General features: G+C 43.9%; 1 protein-coding gene across 2 annotated transcripts in view; it reads left to right on the top strand.

Moving 5' to 3' along the window:
- Window positions 1–5537: 5537 nt before the first annotated feature.
- kirrel3l (kirre like nephrin family adhesion molecule 3, like) overlaps window positions 5538–20076 on the top strand; it is a 31207-nt gene continuing 16668 nt past the window's right edge. For both annotated transcript variants that reach the window (XM_010789685.1, XM_010789684.1), the window contains exon 1: window positions 5538–6093. In XM_010789685.1, coding sequence (XP_010787987.1) covers window positions 6054–6093 — 40 coding nt within the window. In that variant the 5' untranslated portion in view covers window positions 5538–6053. The remainder of the gene's footprint in view (window positions 6094–20076) is intronic.

Below are 20076 nucleotides of genomic sequence, written 5' to 3'. Positions count from 1 at the left end.
ATGCTATTACTCTGCAGATGGAGAGACTGGCTCAGTCTGCGGGAGCCGAGAGCTGCTGGTGGACAACACTTGCCTCTGGCCTGGCCTTGTGGCACCCAGGCACATTTTGAACAAACAGAGAGCTGAAAACGATAAGGGTTGAAACGGGTTTTCTCTCTTAGCGTTTCCCCTTAAAACAACATCCCCCTCTGATTCCTCAACACACCCTTGTGTTTGTGTAACAGAGGCCAAATGACTAAATCTTTTCTCATATCTTTCTCTCAAACCTCTTCCTTCAGCCAGCTGTTCCTCATTCATTTTTCCTCGAAACAGCTGCATATGTAAATAATCCATGATTTCTTCTGCTGGATGGCTGGATCGGGACATATTGTGTGTCTGTTTAAGTAAGCAGTCTCCTATTTTTTGCCATGGGTGTAGACCGTTTTTTTTACTTTAAAGCAACGCTGTGAGTTATTCATTGGGTCTAAGGGCGACAGAAAGTCTGTCTCAAGATGATGAGGTCAATCCCTCCCGAACAAAATCTAAGGCAGCACAATAGCACTGGTTATCTAACGCAAGCAGACAGATGACATCTTAGCTGAAAGTGCTTAGCTACCTGTTCCAGGTCGAGGCAGATTTCCTGTTGCTTTTCGAGCACAGGCATGCTGTATCACCCATCTTGTTTCAGCCCCCAAAGCATCTCTTTCTTCTCTGTGGCAACCATCAACTGCACTAACCCAGAGAAAGACTGACAGCCGACCCACTGAGGAGGTGTGCAGGCAAGTCGACCAGAACAATAACAAAACTGGAGTCAGAGGCACAAAAGGGGAAGAGGACAGACCCTAATAATGGCCAGGCCGTGACTTGACATGCTATGAAAAGTGACAGTGGACGAGTCATCCATTATTTATAGCAGTGCAGAGCTGGGATATAAAAAAAATTCAGCAGCATGAGCAGCAAGGGATCATGGCACAAAACAAGCAGCCAGTCGTGGCCTATTCATGTGATTGTCAGCAGACAGGGAGGCAAACCCAGTGGTGACTGTAGTTTTGAGACCTAGCATGGACACTGTGCAGGACAGGATTCACCTTGGCTGTTGCTGACTCCGTCCCCTGTCCCTCTCATTGTCTCCTTTTCGTGTCATAGACATGAGAGGTCAGAGTCACTTGTGGATTGGCCAAATCAATCTGGCTGTTTGCATTTTAATAATACGATGATGCTCCGACTGCAAAGTACAAAGTTGGAATATAATTATTTTCTTCACATTGCAAATGAGCTGCATTAATGCATTGGCAGCTTACTGTGTAGTTTGTATCACATCGCTGTGAGATACACGGTGTAAGGCGTCAGAGTGGAATATTCTCCAGACAATCATGAACTGTTGATAGAGCCAACAATCAACTGACACATCCATCAGTGAGTGGCAGAATTGCTGATCTCAGTGCGAGACTGCAGAGGCTAATCTATGTGTATGGATTAGCAGATGTGTTCAATAGTTCTGTCCAGGCGGCTGGATCACTATCTCAGATATTTATCGCAGCTGAGTGGAGCACCGTGTGTCTGGACATGGCTTAGCACAGCAGAGATGCCACGTCCGCCATCAGGGCATTTCTGGCACACAGGAACGCGCATGACATCAGGAACAGATGTTGCACATGGTGAGGCCCATCAAGGGACAACAACTCTGCATCAGTGCATGAATATTTCAGACAGCTTACTGCTGTACTTATCAGCGGAGACACGGCTAGGCTGGCCAAGGACCCAATCAATCTAATCTTACATTTTGAGGGATGTTGTAATCACTTTATGGAAAGTGAGGGAAAACGCACACAAGTGTTGGCTTGCAAAAAGAAGGAAGAAAATTTGCTTTTTTAGATGCATTTTTATTAGATGATGATAAAACAATCTTCAAAAGGGCTCAAAACAGTCTTTATCCTGATAAGTATGCACCAGAGCTCTAGGGTATATGTCTTCCCCTCCTTTTTGTCATGATGACTTTCTCACCATGAGAGCCCCTATATACCTTCAGTCCCTACAGTCTACCGTAATGTCAGACTGCAGATCTTTTCCATATATCAGTATAAATGGAGTTAAACAGCCACATTCCTGTAATCCACACCCTTTTCTAAGTGCAGCTTGAACCAGAAGCCTCAACCTCTTCTTGACCCCTGAGGAAAAGAATCCCTCTACCAGATCCCTAGAGAGACTTTCATTACAGACAAAAACAAAATCCATGGGTGGCCAGCATCATATTCTGATATTAGGGCAGAGGACATGGATTTGATATGTGGCTGGAAATAGTCATATACACTGCACAGAGAGCCGCGGGTCCGTGTTCAGCTTTAATGGCCCTCCTCCTGCTCGTCAATCACACATAAAGAAAATGCTTAATTGCAAATTTCAAACCAGTGCAGTGAACTGACGTCATATTATTGGAATGGGAGAGAGGAGACAGGTTTTGAATTGCTTGCGAGCTGGGCAGATGGATACCACTGCCTAGCAAAGGTATATGTCCTTATGAGTTATGAGCTTGTAGCGGGATTTAGAGTTATGGTTGACACAGATCAGCTCAACATTCAATATCACAATTACAGTAGAAGCTGGTGTAATGTTTCTCATATGGATAGCAGCATAAACCTTAGACCCCTAGAGCCACCCTAACACTGAAACAAAGACATACACCGCAGTGTATAGAGTAGTGCTAAGTTAATATTCATCAATCTAACAGGCCATATTTCAAATCACAACACAAAGCTTATTTTTATGATACAGATTCATTTAGGGGTAACTGATTTGTATTTGTTTTAACAATACATGATGATATGATTAATTGATATGCTTATACAGAATGTATATAATGTATGCACAATGTATTTTCATTGAAAACTATGCAGAGTTTCCCATAGCAGTAGAAGATTTTGAAACAAAACAAAGCTCACATTCCTCAACCTCTGGTTTAGTTTACTTTTGAGGAGAGAAATGTCTCCTATTTCCTGCTGTAGATAATGAGGTTGTTTTTATTCAGTTTCATATTCATTCACTCTAAACACATGGTTTGTGTGTGTATGAATACATTTCCCTCCACTTGAAGGTTTGATCCTCTTTCCAGATAGACAAGAGAGAAAGCAAAGCGATTGTTATTTTAAGGGCCCAGCATGCCGTTCACCACGACTGACATCTCTTTTTTAATTGACCCCGGGTCAAATAGGGACTGGGATAATATTTTGTTAAGTTATTCTCATTTCCCTATGAATCACATTTCCATATATATCTCCACTTCATGCCTTATTTATTACCTCCTTACAATTACCATGCAAACGACGTCTTAACTGTCACCCCTTTCTCCCTCTGAACAGTTTAGTAAATATCAAACCATATTTATTATTGATAAACCCACAGCTGAAAACCCCCTTTTTATCTATGAATTATTCACACACTCAAAAGCTTAGGGAGCATGGGCGCCCTCCATGTGATGCCACGGAGGCCAGCATAATTAAGAATATTGGCTCAAGCTGATGCTTGTGCATGTATCTGTTTTGCCCTCATCTGTCCATCTGTGTGAGCCGTGGGAGATCATACATTTCAATCCCTGCATCACGCCCAGTGACAGACTTTACACAATGGATGCTGATTTTACTATCACAGCCCAACTGGTGAGGGCCCCCTGCTGTTTTACTGTCCACACAAGCCCCTGCCGTCAGTCACTCATTGTTGATTTCACACGTTCACAATGCAGACAGCAAACCCACACACCCGAAAACAACACAAAGCATAATTTGATTTTCTAACTGTCTATCTTCAACATTCAAACCCCTACTCACAACCTAAATCGTATTCTGACATATGTAAAATCTTCCCTGACACAAACACACACACATTCAGACACGCTCATTTGCCCATGTGCTCACTCACACTAACCTGGGTTGGCTTCCCAGCTGTGCAAGCTGTTTCTTCCATCAACATGTGTTTACTGGCAGGGGACCCTTATGTTTGCATTACGGGGAGGCAATAAACAGGAAGGCCAGCCCGGGGGTTTGAAAACTACTGTTTGGGGGAGAACCCTCATGAGGAGTGAGCCCTAATCATTATGCACTTCAGCCTTTAATTAAATGCAGCATAACATGTCAAAAGACTCATTTTTGTGGATGATGTTTTCTAAAATCCACACATGCTGAAGTCCTTAGTGTCCAAAACTGCACACTTTGATGAATTTTTTACAGTCTTGTGGAGCACTTACCACCTGGTTGAGTTAACAGGGCGCATGTGTGTTTGTTTTGTGTGTGTGAGTGTGAATGGGGGGTGTTAACATTACATTAAGGCGTTGCTTGCTACAATACACATACAAGTGAAAGACTGATTAACCAGATGACTGCAAGGCCTATTATTTTTGGTTAATCAATAGATCCTTGAATAACTAATGAACAACATCAAAGAACAAGCCTATAAACAGCCACGGGCAAGTGATAGACTGCACTGTTTTCATCTCTTTATGAAAGCCTTAGCTTTTGCTGAAATATGATAATGATTCTGTTCTCTGTTCATTTTAGCGCTCACCGTATGACAATGAACAAAAGGCTCTTTTTAGATCAAACTGCACCTGAAAAAGGTTTGTTGTGAGTCAACTTCAAAGAAAAATAATTAGAAAAAATACGTCTGTGAACTTCACTACATAAACTATTAATATACTTATATAAACTAAAAGACATCTCATTTGTGAGTAAACTGAAATAGCAATACATAGATTGGAAAAAAAACATTAGTAGTCTGATTGAAAGCTGTGTAAACAAAAGACAAATGTAGTTAATGCTGACAGTTTTACTGGTGTAAGCCGGTAATTAAAGATTTGTTTTGTTAAGACTTCAATCACTTCCCCATTTGGCAAAACATGTGCAGCCAATTCTGCTGCAATCTTACTCATGATTCACCTTCGTTACGTTGGAAATATGTTGGCTGAAGGCGAAATGGATTAAACTGGATACTTTTCGTCAGATAAATGTATATAAATCAGAAAATTGACCAATGATTGACAAAAGCAAAGGGTTGTCCTGTAACTTCATAAATAGTGTTCCATACATGATTAAATCACAACCTGAGGTGAGATGCATGCATTTGAGATGTTAGGAGAAAACATTCTGAAAATAAAGGTTTTTAATGAGCTAGTAACCATGAATGGTATTACAATATTGTATTGTTATATTCCCATGGGGGATTTAAATGGCACTTTAAGTAATGCACCTCTACATTACATTAGTGTGTTCTGCAAGCATGGACCAAATCGCTTGTTTAATATGATTGAAGTCTCCATAGGCTTCTCAACCCAAATATGCCAGGGCAGTCATTTAACTGACAACAAGTGTTTTAAATACCCTCCAATGACGCCCAGTCAGCCAATCGGGGGCCCCTGGAGGCGGGGGCCGCTTGGCCCCACTGGCAAGCATCTGAGGGGCTCCTCAGACTCAGCTCGGGCAGAATTGGTGTACCCCTCCCTACCAGATGACTGTCAGTGCACATTTCCTATTGGCGAGAGGGAGTGAGAAGTAAACAGAAGAGACCAACAGGGGAAGAGTGTGTGAGAGAGAAGCGGTGAGTGTGTTACAGTGGGAACAGAGAGAGAGACTCCAGCGGAGGGGGCGAGAGGCAACTTCACCGGGGTTCATCACTGCGCACTGTCAGGGAGAAGAGATCGCTTTCCAGCGCAGCATGCTCACGCAGGTTAAAAAGTGGACTGTGGAGGAAGCTACTGAATGAGACCCCCGATTCACTAATGGACTGTTAAAGAGAGCGCAGTGAGTGGTTAAAGCTGTGCCGGCCTGACAGGGAACAGATACCGGAGAAGAAGCTGATGCAGTGGGGAAAGTTACCAACTATGGAGATGATTTGTTAACTGAGAGTTTTCTAACTGTTCGGACAACTCAGAGACATTTCCTTAAACTGGATGATATTATAGACGAGTCCCAGTGCACTTGTCCGTCCGGTGAGATCTCGTTGCCGCGGTGGACCATAACCAGCTCAGTCGCATAGACGGAGCGAGTGAATCCCTCCACGCTACACAATCAGCGGCCAGAGCTACAACAATGACGGCGTTATACCTCATATTTTGCCTTATGGCCACAGGTAAGACATGTGTTTGTTTGTTATCATTAAGCATGCATATCTTTATTGATGGAGACAATATCGCTCCATATTGGCGCGATGCGTCAAGCCATCCAGCGCGCGGTTATAGAGGGGCATGATGTGCTGCAGTGCTACAATCCACTGCTGTTAATAGCCGGTAAATGTTTAATTAGTTTTGAAAGAGTGATTACAACAGGAGGTTCGACTGTCTGCAAGCCACTCCGGGGCACCAGTGAATCATGGCACTGCGTAATTCTGGGTTTCTGTTCTGGTTCAAATGCCTGATCAGTGAGAGAGACTATCTGTGTTTCAGTGGATGGGCATGAGGTTGCGGATGCAGGGCGCACGTACGGAAAGTTGAACCCATATTATTGTTGAGGGATTCCTTATTCCGGACTGCAACGCGTGCGAGCGTATGCCTCACAAAGCTTGTTTTAAAATGAGGGTTAAATGCTTTGATGAGTAAGCAGGTGGGGGAAATGCAACTAAAGCGCTGAGATTGGACGCAGCGCCGTGTAGAGCTCCGCATACCATTTCCCTCTCGAAGTTAGTCAGTGGTCCGCAGATTGAGATAATGATGTCCATTAAATAAAAAGCATCGAAGAGGTTTGGCCCAGATTAACGATGTGGAAATGATGTTTGCTACTGGGTCCTTATGGTTGGGTTTTGAAGTTTTTTTCTCTTTGAGGCGCAATCCAACACAATCGTGGTTACTATGAACGGTGCGTAAAGAGATACAAGGGTGCATCATGAGGGGAGCACAGTCTCGCGGGTATATATGCGTTTGTGCTGGAGCAAGGCAGAGAGGGAGTGTGAGAGACACCGAGAGGATGAACATTTGTTTTTTGGGAGACAGGAAAAGGCACAACGCATGCTGTCTGCCTCCCCCAAACACCACCACCCCCTGCTGATTTTTGTTTACAGAATCGATTTGCCTACAGTAGTTTGTTTATTAATAATTTTAACAGAAACTCATGTCTCAAAGCTTAAACTCAAACTACCCAGTATGTATTTAAATCTGACTAAGAGACTGTTTTAAGGAAAAATGTCACAAATTAACAGCTTTTTGATAAAAGAAAATCATTTGTTGCATGTGTGGCACGATAGTTTTCCTATAGTGTATGTGTATTATCCCAAGTGTATGTGTATTATCTATGCATCACCATCACTTATCATGAATGCCTTTTCAGTATAAATATAATCCTTACGAACAAGCAGGCTCTATGAGCAGCTGGTAAAATGAACTCTGATAATTTAGTGCTGTGAATGTCTTGAGCAATTAACACTGAGCAACTGTTGACTTATCAGCATCTTTCAGAGTTTTTGATTAACTCGTGTGTGGTATTAACACTTTAAAAGAAATTAATAAGCTTTAAACATGAGGGAGTACACAACAGCATCACACTGACACAGATCATCTCTGGGAGGGACAAAGGGTGGAATAATGAAATCAAAATCCCTTCCGACTTTTATTTTTCCCTTATCTTTTTTGCCTTGCCCAGAAGCAGCATTAGCTTTCAGGCTCAATCCCGTGCCGTATTTCAACCAGCTTTCAAGATCACAAATGGCAAAGCGTGTTTAATGGCCATTTGTTGTGAGTACATCTTTACCATCAGCCCCGGTTCCGCATGGTTTTGTCATTATTCAAAGCTCGGGGAAGGGACATGACACCAGTAGACCTCCGCTCCCTGACAGACTAGCAACAGCTGGATGAGAAGGGGGTGGTAGCCAGACAGCGGCATATTTCCCCCGACCCTAACACACACGCAACTCTTCACTCACACACACAAATAATGAAAATGGTAACAGCTGCCCTAATTAAAACCTAAGAGACCATAGACCTAATTTATTGAGCCTCTCTTACAGTCAAAATGTGGCCACAGCAAGACTTCCCTTTGAAATGTGTGTATGGCATATAACATACATTTCTATGTAGTCTTGTACAACACTGATCATTTACTTCCTCAGAAAGTCCCCTGGGCTCTCAGAGGAATTGGATTCCACACTGCATCAGTATTCTGAGTAATCTTCAGTGAGCTCTGCTTTGGAACCTTTTGCATGGGTCGCTTGAGTCTCATCGGGCCAAGTTCAAAGGCTGTGAGCCGAGATTACAAGTTTCTCTCCCTTCCTCCTAAGTCGTGTCGCCACTCATGTCTCACTATAGTGTAACGCCGTGGAAATGTTCCACCTTGCCTCTTCTCACAACTCTTTTGCCTGGCTGAAGAATATGTGACTGTGGGACAGGGGGACATGAGAGCGTATCTACTTAATGGGCTGGAGGCGGCTGGCAGACTTTCACCCAAGGTTGAAAGCCTCTTCACACACATATTTAATGCAAGCACACCCAGGCACAAACAGAGAAGTGATATCCAGCCGGGAAAGTGATAAGCCCTGACCAAGCCCACTCCTCTCCACCACATCATCCTTCCCTTTCCCATTACCAGAGATTTGTCTTTTCCTCACGCAGCGCAAATATGTTTGTTGACACAGTGCATGGCAGCATGGCCCAAGAGGTTGGTTTTAGGGAAATGTGCATATTTCATGAACTGCCAGTCTTTGAATTCTTGTGCAGGAAGTCAGGATTCATAGCAAAACAGAGTTTAAGATGAACAGGGAGAGGAAGGGGAGTCGTGTTGCAGGGGTAAGACTCGGATGTGCCACCAGTGTCTCAATGATTAAGCTGACAAGCAGTGGGGAAACACTGAGGAAGACTGCTGAGCACCGTTAACCCTTTCTCCATCTTGTTACTCTTGCCTGTCTCTCTCTGTCACACAAACATACTCAAATCACTCCACCATTTCTATCCCTCTGTCAATTTCAATCCTCTGCGATACAAAGAGATTGAGGATAAAGTAGGTAAAGTGTGAAAAGTTTGCAGCCGAGAACCCTAGCCAGCCGATGAGGAGCTTTAGATACGCGGTGCACAATAGTGCAGACGCAGCAGAATCCAAACACAGCTGAGTCTTGAACAGAAGTGTCTTGCATTATTTAGGAGGCATACTCATGGCAAAGATATAGATGAATTTTGGCCTACTTTGATTTACTGTCTATCTGAGCTCTGTGTAATGGTTTGCTGCTGGGGTGTTGTATTGAACATCAAATCTGAATTTTCTACATTCTCTAGTGGCCACAAAAAAAAAAAAGTAGGGATCCATACATTTGTTGTAACAGTAACTTAACTTATAGTCAATATATGGTTTTTAGTTTAGCATTTTAACCGACCTAAAAAGTGAATGTTTCCTACAAAGCCTGATCCTTTTCCTTTGGAAGGACATGACACACACACACACACACACACACACACACACACACACACACACACACACACACACACACACACACACACACACTCAAAGGCACGCACAGACAGACAGTAATGAATGATCAAGATCCTAAACAATGGCCTGCTGTTTCTTCTCATCCTGGAGACGTGTCTTGCACGCATGCCATTGTCTTTCTGCCCTTCTTCATAAACAGATATCCTCCCATTTCCCCATCTCGCACACACACTTGTTACGTGTACGGAAGGAGAAACTAGAAGGAGAAAGGAAACAATAGGGCTTCATAATGTTGCCTGTCTCTAATCAGCTTTGCCATGCGGGTAAACACAGATAAAAAACTTGGCAGTGTGTCCTGAGGCTTTGTTATCAGCTGTTAGCAACTTAACTGGATGTGTATGCTGGTATGGCTCAACGCAGGAAGCCTAAGTAGTCAGGCATAGCAAATAGTTTATGGCACTTGGTTTCTTCCAGGATTATTTTTACCTCTGCCCGCCCATTCTTTTTTTGTCTTTCCTTTCTCCTTGTGTCTGTGTCTGCACATCCTCACCTTGTCTTCCTCTGGGACAATCGGAGGATCCGGGGAGGAAATGACAAGGAATGGGACAATGGAGGGGCCGTGTCAGCTTCCTGCCATCGCCTGGAGTCTTCTTCCCCAGTTAGAGCACAAATGTGTTTATTTTTCTGTTCAAACACAATAATGGAATAAATAGAGAGAGAGAGAGTGAAAATCAGGGATTCTGTGCATGTCATTAAAACAGCCCCCCAAGGGAAAGAGTCACGTTTATACTGTAGCAGCTATTTTAATAAAGACTTGGATTGCATTCATCGCTCCCTAAAATGCAAGTGTCACTTCCTTCTAGAGAGATGTTTCACCATTTCAAAGACCCTAAGCCCAGAAACCAACATACAACAGAAAGATTGCAGACATACTAGACCACACATTCTTTTTTATTTTCCAATCAATTCCTGCCCTGCAAGACAAGAATTTCATATCTCCTGCCGAGACACAGAAACCAACAGCAAATTGAAATGTATCTTCTGCGTTGCAGCAATATATGTTCCTGTGTTATCTTCACCAGCCGTGTTCCTTAACCCTGTATTAAAGATAGCATGGAGAAGGATTCTGGCAGCTGAGAAGGGGCTCAGGAAAAAGAAAAGTTCAGCTAACAACTAAACATTTATTTTATACTGGATGCTGATTTATTTAACTCCTCTTTAGACTGTCCCTATATGAAATGTGATAGTCAGTGGCACTCCGTAGTAAATACAAGCTCTGAAATATGAAACTGGGTGTACCAGGGCTCGTGGCATGTGCGCATCATCCAGAAATGAGACACAAGGAGCTCACGGTAACAACACACACACACACTCAGAGGTCAAGGGCATACACTGGGGCAGAGGATGATAAGCTGAGATGAGTGTTTGGCATCTTCAGGGCTGTGTGCCCTTTCTGGAGCGATTAGTCAAAGTCCAACTGTCTAATTAATGATGCTCCAGCAATCAGGATATGTCATTTCCTTAACCAACTAGGGGTAAAAACACATTCAAGGAAACAGGAGATGCCTGCTGCTCACTTCATTAGTGACGGAAGCAGCATCCGTACACTTGGGACTACAACTACTCGTTACTTGAAGTCCACTCCTTCCCCCCTCCTTATTTTCTTTTCATATCTCCTTCCTGACAGTTCAAACCGCCTGGAACGCCACGGCTAATATTGTGTTAGTGACTCAACCATTAACCAAAATAGTGGATTGTCTGTTTCTCCGTGTCTTCTTCTTCTACACAATGAAATACTGTTGCTGTAGGATGCTTGGTGATGGGTTAATGAAACATATTTTATTTTCCAATTCGGACGGGGGCTGAGAACCTCGCCCTGGGAGGTCTGTTTGAAAAGGCAGCCATTTTGCTAGCAACTGAGAGATGTCAATCAAAGCTTATCGATCAAGCTTTTAACTGCAGCTTCCTCAATGGCAAAACATGTTAATGTTATTGAGCTGTGTAGAAACGTGAGGAACAGGGAAGTGAGTGGGTGGGTGGTTGAGGTGGGTGGCGGGTGGACCGGTAGGGTAAGGTTTGTCTCCTGCCGAATTTTTGTCCAATGAAAGCCGATGCAGAAACGGCGATGGACTCAGCATGAGAATAAGGGGGAAGGGAAAGAAAGGGAAAGGAAAGAAAAGGTAGGGAGAAGGGTCAAAGGGATTTACTGCCAGGAGCCAGGTAATAGATATGCTTGTATTGGTGTAAACCAAACCTGCTGGTTTTCTTCCTGAAAGGCTGAGGTGAAAATCAACAAAGGTGTTACTGACTGCAACTCTGAGGGGCATTAATAGAAAGTTGATATTCCAACACCTCGGGCCAAACGTTAGATCTCAGGTGTACACTTGGACACGCGAAATGCGGTTGTGTGCGGCAATGTGTTGTGGCTGGGGGGCTTATAATGATGTTGAGGTAAGGAAAGTGTATAGGGGGAGGCTTTTCTGCTTCTGCCACATTCCTGTGAAGCTACAGCAAGGAGGGCAAGAACACATGGCTAAGTGCTTCCAAAGCTGGCTGAGGTGAACCCAACACCCCTCCTGGAGGAAGCAGCCCAACCATTGTTCCAGCACATTGCACCCGTCTGACGGAGGCATCCTAGTGCTGCGTGGATCCCAGGGGGCTGGAAAGAGAACTAGGCAGCAGCGGAGAGGGACTGATTGTTCCCTGCTCAGACTATCCACAGATGGGGCTACGGCACAGGATGCTGGCTGTTTGCTTTAGAAAGTCCCAGGCGTTTGCTTTGCAGTCGTGGTGTATGCTCTGGGGGATAGAAGAGAAGAGATGTGCCAGTGGAGACAACAGCAGGGGAAAGGAAAGAGAGAATAGAGCAGAGCGAAATAATGAAAAAGAAAGAAAGAAAGAAAAGGACAGAAAAAGGACCCAGCCTAATATGATGTCAGTGTGAATATAGTGTCAGTGCCAAGAAGGGAAGACAGATGATACAGCCATACAATGATAGGGTAGTTGGGCGAGAGAGTGCTCAAGTCCTCCCCTGTTTCCAAACAGAGACATATAGAGCTAGAGATAATGGAGAACGGAGGGAGAGCTAAGAGAGCAAGCGAGGAAGGGGAAAAAAGGAACGGATGAGATGCAGGGAACCCAGGCTGCATCCATCATGTGGTTTGGTGCAGAAGCCATTTGTACCTATTGTTCTCCATAATTTGTTTTCTCAGAGCCTGCAAAGGGAGGGGTGAAGGGGAGAGACAAAGCTGCGGCAGCCATTTATTTTTGCACTAATTACATAAGTGAGACAGCATAATTAGACGTATAGCTAAATAGACAAAAGGCTGAGAGAGATGCACAGAGGGAGATAGACAGGGAGGTGTAGATGAATTCAAATAGATGAGAGGCACAGCCCTCTCTATTTCACATTCAAGAGTGGTAAAATAAGTAAAGAGAATGGAGAAGGATAAAGGGAAAGGAAAAGGGAGAGTAAAGGAGATGGGCTGATGGAAGGGATAAAAGATAAGAGGGAGTGAGAGAAAAGCCCTCTTCACAGGCTGCACTTTGAGGTGCGGCCAAATGCTGCCTGAATAGTCACCTTATTTAATACACCTGCTCAGCAGGAGGGGGCAGAGAGATATAAGGAGATGTGGCAAAGAAAAAGAGAGAAGGGCAAAAGAGAGGAGAGGAAAGAGGAGACAGATCTCATCTCTGCCTCTTCTGATCAAAGGCAGAGAGTGGCTACAGAAAGTTGTTTGTTGTGGCTTGTTTGGGAGGGTCTCTGTCTGTGTGAGGTCATGGTTTGACATGGCCTGCTATTTTGCTCAGGCAGTATTACACTGCAGCACAGCCACATGCCAAACCCTCGAAAGTATCACAGGCTTCATGGACAGTTTTTTAGAACTTGTGACGTTCTATGGCCTTGAAACAGCAGGAAAGCGGAGGACTAAATGTAGGATGTCTGAAAATTGAAATCGCTACAGAGATTGCACATCTTTTCAAATATCTAAAAAGGACCATGTTCAGAGGTATTTGGTTGTTGTGTTACTAATGCATTTGTGCATCTGCTCTGGTTCACGTGTAGGCGGTGCGTGGTGGGGTGGGCATGTCACCAGTCTTTCAGGACTGTGCTACAGGGGGAGATAAATAGGCCTTTAATGAAGCCACTCAATCACAAGCCAGTTAAAACATCTGAGCAAAGATTGAGGGGCAGTCAGGCCTGATCGGAGGACTATTGAAGCCGATGGACGGAAGCTCTTGAGCCGTCACACTTTAGATTAGCCATTCACTGCACTATAGACCTCTGGCCTAACTACTCCTCTGTCTCTAAACAGCTCTCTGAGACACTATAGTATAGCTCCAGTCAACTCCCTGATTGTGCTGGGGAGTTCTTTAAAAGCCAATTTAAACTCAGTCCTTTGTTTAACTCCCCAGGAACTCAAGCTGGGACATATTGTGTAGGCTGTGAGAGGCTGTGTGAGCCCCTGTGTGTGTGTGTGTGTGTGTGTGTGTGTGTGTGTGTGTGTGTGTGTGTGTGTGTGTGTGTGTGTGTGTGTGTGTGTGTGTGTGTGTGTGTGTGTGTGTGTGTGTTCTTTTTATTGGGCCAAGGTTTAAGTTTTGTGTGAGCTGTCTTTGAGCATGTGCTGTTTTGTTAAAAAGAACTAGGCATATCTCAGAACTGGCAGAGCCTAGTTTTTGGGTGAAAGAGAGGGTGTATTGGAGAAATCAATGGCCCAATTCAACCTATTACAGCCATGACTGTTGGTGTAATGGTGTGGAAATGGACAGTGGTCATGTGGATCCCTTTAATACCTCCAGGCTCGGATCACAATTGAAGCTCTGATTCATTTCCTCCCAGCTTTGATGAAAATAAAAAAAGCTCAGAGGATTTCAAAGACTCTCACATGATGGCAACGAGAGAAGAGATCCTTCCGTTTTGTGCAGGGTATGAATCCTCCATTCTACCAGGTTTGCCGAGGGACAAACATAACACTGGGCAGCAATTTTCCTCAACAAATAATGACTCCTCTAGTCCTCTCTCCTTCCAGCCTTTTCCTCTTTGATCCCAGGTAATGTGTTAACAAGCAATGGTTTCATGGAATACCCATAACATTAGTGTGTGTATTCACACCAAAGTGTAAGAGTGTGTGTTTGTGTTTACACATGTGTGGCTTTATGTATATTTTCGCGCCTACTAATGAATTGCTTTATTTGCCTGCTGAGGTGACGATGGCCTGTCTCCAGCAGGGCATGGCTTTTTTTTCTGTGTGTCGGCTTCAGCCCATAATGGGAAGGGCCCTTTTTCACACTAACACATTAATGAGACCGGTCTAATTAGTGCCTGCGGTTCCATATAGGGGACCCCCAGAATCCACAGGAGCATTGTGAGTTGGCCTTATCAGGGGACCACTCAAAGACAGAGGACCGAGTGAGAAAGTTCACACAAATAGGCAGATCTGCTTGGACTAGACTCAAATTAGATTCCTTGTTAATTGGGTAGGAGCATTAAAAAAAAAGGTGGTGTATTTTCTGATATGTGGCCACTGAGATTCACCTCCTCACCGGTTAGCGCCCTCTCTCCCTCCGGTTGTGCTCACCCTGAGGGCGATGCAGAAAAATGATTTTTTTCTCTCCTTCATCCCTCTCCCTCAATCCAGATAATTCAATCTGCTCAATATCAAATAATCTCTCCCAATTTTTCTGCCCATTTGAACCTTATCGCTCAAACAGATACCTCTGGGCGATGAGCCTCGTTCCACCTTGTTAAAAAGGGAGGGGGAGAGAGGTAGCCAATGAAAGAGGGATGGCAAATAGCTCTCATAGGAGTGCTTTTAAAAGTCTCTCTTTGCTGTTCTCATGGGCCGTATGTAAAACAGCAGCCAAATATGTTGAAAGACAGAAGAATAGTAAGGATCAAGATACAGAAGTGAAAAGGGAGACTATCTACAAGAAATTAGGGGTGTTGTGAGTCGTGGTACTTAAGGTCTGGGGCACTAACTTGGGTCCCACAGCACTTATCATGCCCCTAGCCATCTCTCCTGGCAGTTAATTAGAATCCAATAAGGTTGCTGCCTGTTGGTCATTGTTCCTCCAGTGTGTTTACCCTTTCCAGAGGCTCTATTCGCTGCTTAATCTGCAGAGAGTCTGAATGTCAATAGGTCAGGCCAAGACTCCAGAGCCCTAAGAAAGAGGGAGAGACAGAGTGAAGGGGGAAGAAGAGAGGATCAGGGGGATGAAGGAAAGGGGTCATTCCTTCCCTCTCTCAATATTTTCATCTGACGTTCCGTTCTAGTTGTTGTTTTTCTGCCTCCTCCCTCCCTCCCTTTTGCGTCTCCTCTTCTCTTCTTCTCACTTCTAATCCATCCTCATGATTGTTCTAAGCTGCTTTCAGCCAGCCCCTGGGAGGGTGGGGGGTTTTGGAGTCTGTTTTAATTAAGATTTAAAAGACGACTCCCTCAAGAAGGCAGATTTAAGAGCAGGATGGACTGAGCAAAGTATATGAATGAATGTAGGTAGGACAGATTGTAGGGAGGGATCAACAAATATCAGAAATCGGTAAAAAGGAGAACGTTTCAAAGCTGTTATTTAGCTGTAGGTCCGCACGTCGCAAACACCCACACATTCACACTCAACGCAGCCAGACTCTGAGGCATTCGAGTGGCTAAGCCAAATGGGATTTTTTTTTCATTTGTAATCAAGCGGCACAATCTATATAGATTGATCTCAACTTCCTGTGATTCATACCATATCCTGCGAGGGTGATATGGGATCAGTGGTAGCCAGCAGGCAAGCTGAGGGAGTTATCTCCACACTCTGTCTAATGATCGATCATCTCACTAGATGCGCTTAAGAGCCTGTAACGCTCCACTTGTTTATCAGAGCCCCAAACCTGAGGCTTCTTCGTAGATGTGACCTGCAAAGTAAGTCTCATTTTGCAGACCAGTAAAATAAAGAGAGAAAAAAGCTCTTTTAGAGGCACGTCTCAAACGTTTGAAGTTTGCTTTTGTTTGTCTTGACCAGACATGTCAACGGAGGGTGAAGTCATTTCCCCATGTGATGTAATTCCATTTGGGTGGTAATGTCACCAAAGTGAGTGCTAGACGTTACATTAATTAATAGTCTTATCGCACCAGGACAAAAGGAGATGTCTCTGTAGAAGTCTGCACTGGTACTGTTAGCATTTAGCTTTACTACCACCATGAAAACAACAGACATACATGTAGTGTGTCCATCTGTATGTGTCACTGCAAAAGGGCGCGTGCTTCGTTTTCGGTAAAACAGTCACATAGCATACATCTGCCGCTACTGCAAAGGCTACATTCTTCATCCAGAGTAGAACTTCAAAGAAAACACACCCCAAAAAAACAGAGTGTACAATGAAGTGTTTAAGTTCATCAATCCCCAGACTTTGGTGCAGCCGGTAAGGTGTTAAAGGCCAGGCGAGGGTCGAGAGTCCAACCCACAGCATTCTCTGCCATGATACATCCCAACACAGAGCCACCATATGTCCAGGGTTTCACAGTCAATGAGCCATTCCACCCAGCTTTACAAAGACCCATTCACAGCCAGTTGACTGAGGTAATCTGCAATGCCATGGTATGGTTAGGACAGAATGCAGCACTAGCCCAACCGGTGGCAGTTTGAGAAAAACAATAGAGTAGAACGTACGGAGGAGTAAACTAAGTGTTAAGGGAGAAGGGTACGAAGACAAAGAACTTTACAAAGCATTTTGAGCGGATAAACGCAAGCATGATCTCGCCCTCGGCTTGCTGGAGCTCCATCGCTTGCCTCCATCAAAGCCCCTTGAGATTCTCCCAGCACACCTTGCCTCCGTCACTCACAACTCTGTTAATAAGGCCAGCAGTAAACGCCAGGAAAGATATGCAGGGATGAAAGATCTTCCTCTCATGTTTTTGCTTTGAGGATGTGTTTCCGGGTGTCAAGGGGGGGGGGGTAGGGGAAAATGCAGCTTTACAGAGAAATGCTGCATTTTAATAGAAACAATAAACCCATCCGCTTATAAAATAATATTCTGTGTCCCATATCTTGTTGTGTTACAGCTCTGGGGACTTTTGGCGAATAAAAGCCCCCACCTCCAATAAGCTAAAGGTATAGAAGAAGCCCATGTCAAAGAATAAAGTGTGAGGAGCTCCTGGGGGAGGGATATATCACACATATATTCTTTCACTGCAGCGATTAATATCCGGGGAAAAAAGGTCAAACTTGACTTGAAACGGTCCAGTATATCACAGTTACATTGGGAGCCAGCATTTCATACATCAATCCCTGTTGTGATGTCTCATCAGCCTGGTCACACAGGAGAGACCCGCACCGCACATTATCAAAGATTGATGGGATGTCCTAGTTAAAGACAGGGGGGTGGAGAGATGACTGGTTGGGAGAGGGAACTTTGAGTTACCCTCTGCCTTTTCAGAGGTGTTGACTGTGGGTTGCGTGGCCTTTTACGCCCAATACAAACATCATCACTGTGGTTGACAAATGTTACGCCAGGCTTTACCACTGGCGACATTAAAACCTGACCCCAAGATATATGGGGGGGGACTTGCAAATGCAGCCTTTTGAGGTCAACGCTCTCACACCAGATGACTCCCGCTGACTCAGGAGGCTCAAGACGGAGGGGCTAAGCCTTCAATCTCTGCCCTCTTCCTCATCCTCCCCTGTAACGAGAGACAAAACAAACTGACAGAACAAACAGACAGATTATCCTGAATCCTTTTTTCTCGAACACACAACCTAACCCTCTCTTATATCCACTGTTCACTGTCATCTTACCCGTTTCTTGTTCAGAGTGCTTGCTTAATAATTAATTGATTAATTAGTGAACTCATTAATCATTTATTCATTAATCATGGCCTGATTTTTCTAGAGGAAGCGGCACAATCTGAAAAACCCTGACTTCACATTTCAGTCTAATTATGCTCCTTTACTAATCAACGCTTAAGAAATGGAGTTTCAGGAAATTAGTTTCCCCCTTCCCTTCTTTTCTCAACACAAAGCAGGATGTATTGAGGTCGGCAGGTAATGTTCTCTCCTCCCTTTATTATGCTCTGGAAGCTTTTAGTCATCAGCAATTTTAAAGGAATGATTCAAGTTACAAGGCAATATGATGAACAGAATAAAAATGCGATGTTGAATTAAAGCTTGCCTTTTCTCCACCTCGTGAAAAAAGAGAAGATAAATTCTGGTCACAGACTTATAGACATTGATTAATAAATGGCAATTTGAAGGCCGTTTGTACAACAGAGGCGGCTGCATTGTGAATCACACACTTATTGTTTTCACTGGATCTATGGCTCTCCTGGGAGGGGAGGTAATTTGTTTAATCGCCACGAGTTATGTTCTCTGGACAGAGAGATTGGAAGATAGGAGAGTTCCGAAATATTTTTCTGTAATGAGGAGCGAACAGGAGAAGAGACAAACTTTAAAGAGGTTTAATTAGAAGGGTTTTTGTGCCTTTGTGTTCCTGTTGGATGCAGAGTTCACAACACAGTCCAGCTGCCTTTTCTGAAGAAGCTGTTTTCAGCTGCTGACAAAAAAGAATTATGCATCAAATTAAAGAGAGCACTAGTGAAATGGAGGCAAGTCGGGCATTAACCTCTAAGCTTTAAAAAGCACACATATTAAGCAACACTAATGAGACTCTCATTGAGCTAGCTGTGTTTTACATTCCAACACACACAAAAGCACAGCTATGACTTCAGTGTGCCGCGCTGCTGCTGAATGAGGTTGTCTCTCTCATTCATCTCACCAGCAGCTAACACTGCACAAGTGAACAATAGTGTAGATGGCCCTTTTACTCTAATGAGATGCATACATTTACAACATTACCACCCTCATTAAAAAATAATAATAATAAAGGAGAAAAAAGTATTAATTATGAAATGCACTACTTCCTATCTTGAAGAGCCATGGGGGTCTCCACTGGGCTCAATTAGGAAGAGTAGGCCGCAAATCCCCAGACTAAATTAATTGACACCCCAGGGCATTAGACCCAGAGTCCCAGTACAGAATCTATGTAGAGGTTTCCTTTGTTTTCATTTCCACCGCCTTTTAGAACAAGCAAGAGAAGGAGGCAATTTTAACATTATCTCTTCATTGTTTTAGGGATTAATAATCTATTATTTATTTATATCTGTATTTGTTCACTTGTCATATCTGCAGTTGGTTATGAAAATATTTGCTTTTTTTTTTATCTTTGAGAAGCCCTCCTGTCACATGTTCCGCACCATAGCTGTTTTATCCACCTTGTCAATTGTGAGTACACAAAAACAGCACAAGAAGTTTTAGTAAATTATACTAAAAGCCATTCCATCCAAACACTGGGAAAGAAAGGGTGGGGGGGGTGGGAAATTGGGATACAGAGAGAAAAAAGCGAGAATTACAACGAGTAGCAGAGGGGACAGAAAAGGGCTGGAACTGTGACACAGATCCAGCCAGCAGCTGTCTTGCAGTGAAAACACCGGGGGATAAGCAGGAGTGACACGAAATGACAAGACTAGCTCAATCAACATCTTGTCAACACTGCTGGCTGATGTGTACAGACAATTTCATACCGCTACAACTGGCTCCCTCCCCTTTTCTCTCCTTTTTTATATGGCTTTTTATTTCCTGTCCTCCTGCCAGCCAGCCAGTCACTTGCTATCTGTCTACATGGAGTCAGCTCTCAGCTCTTTGGCTGTTGGCTTCAGAGTGGGGGGAATGG

This window comes from Notothenia coriiceps, unplaced genomic scaffold (assembly GCF_000735185.1).
Source record: "Notothenia coriiceps isolate Sejong01 unplaced genomic scaffold, NC01 NC01_scaffold00033176, whole genome shotgun sequence".
NCBI lineage: Eukaryota > Metazoa > Chordata > Actinopteri > Perciformes > Nototheniidae > Notothenia > Notothenia coriiceps.
This window is presented reverse-complemented; position numbering and strand designations above follow the sequence as displayed.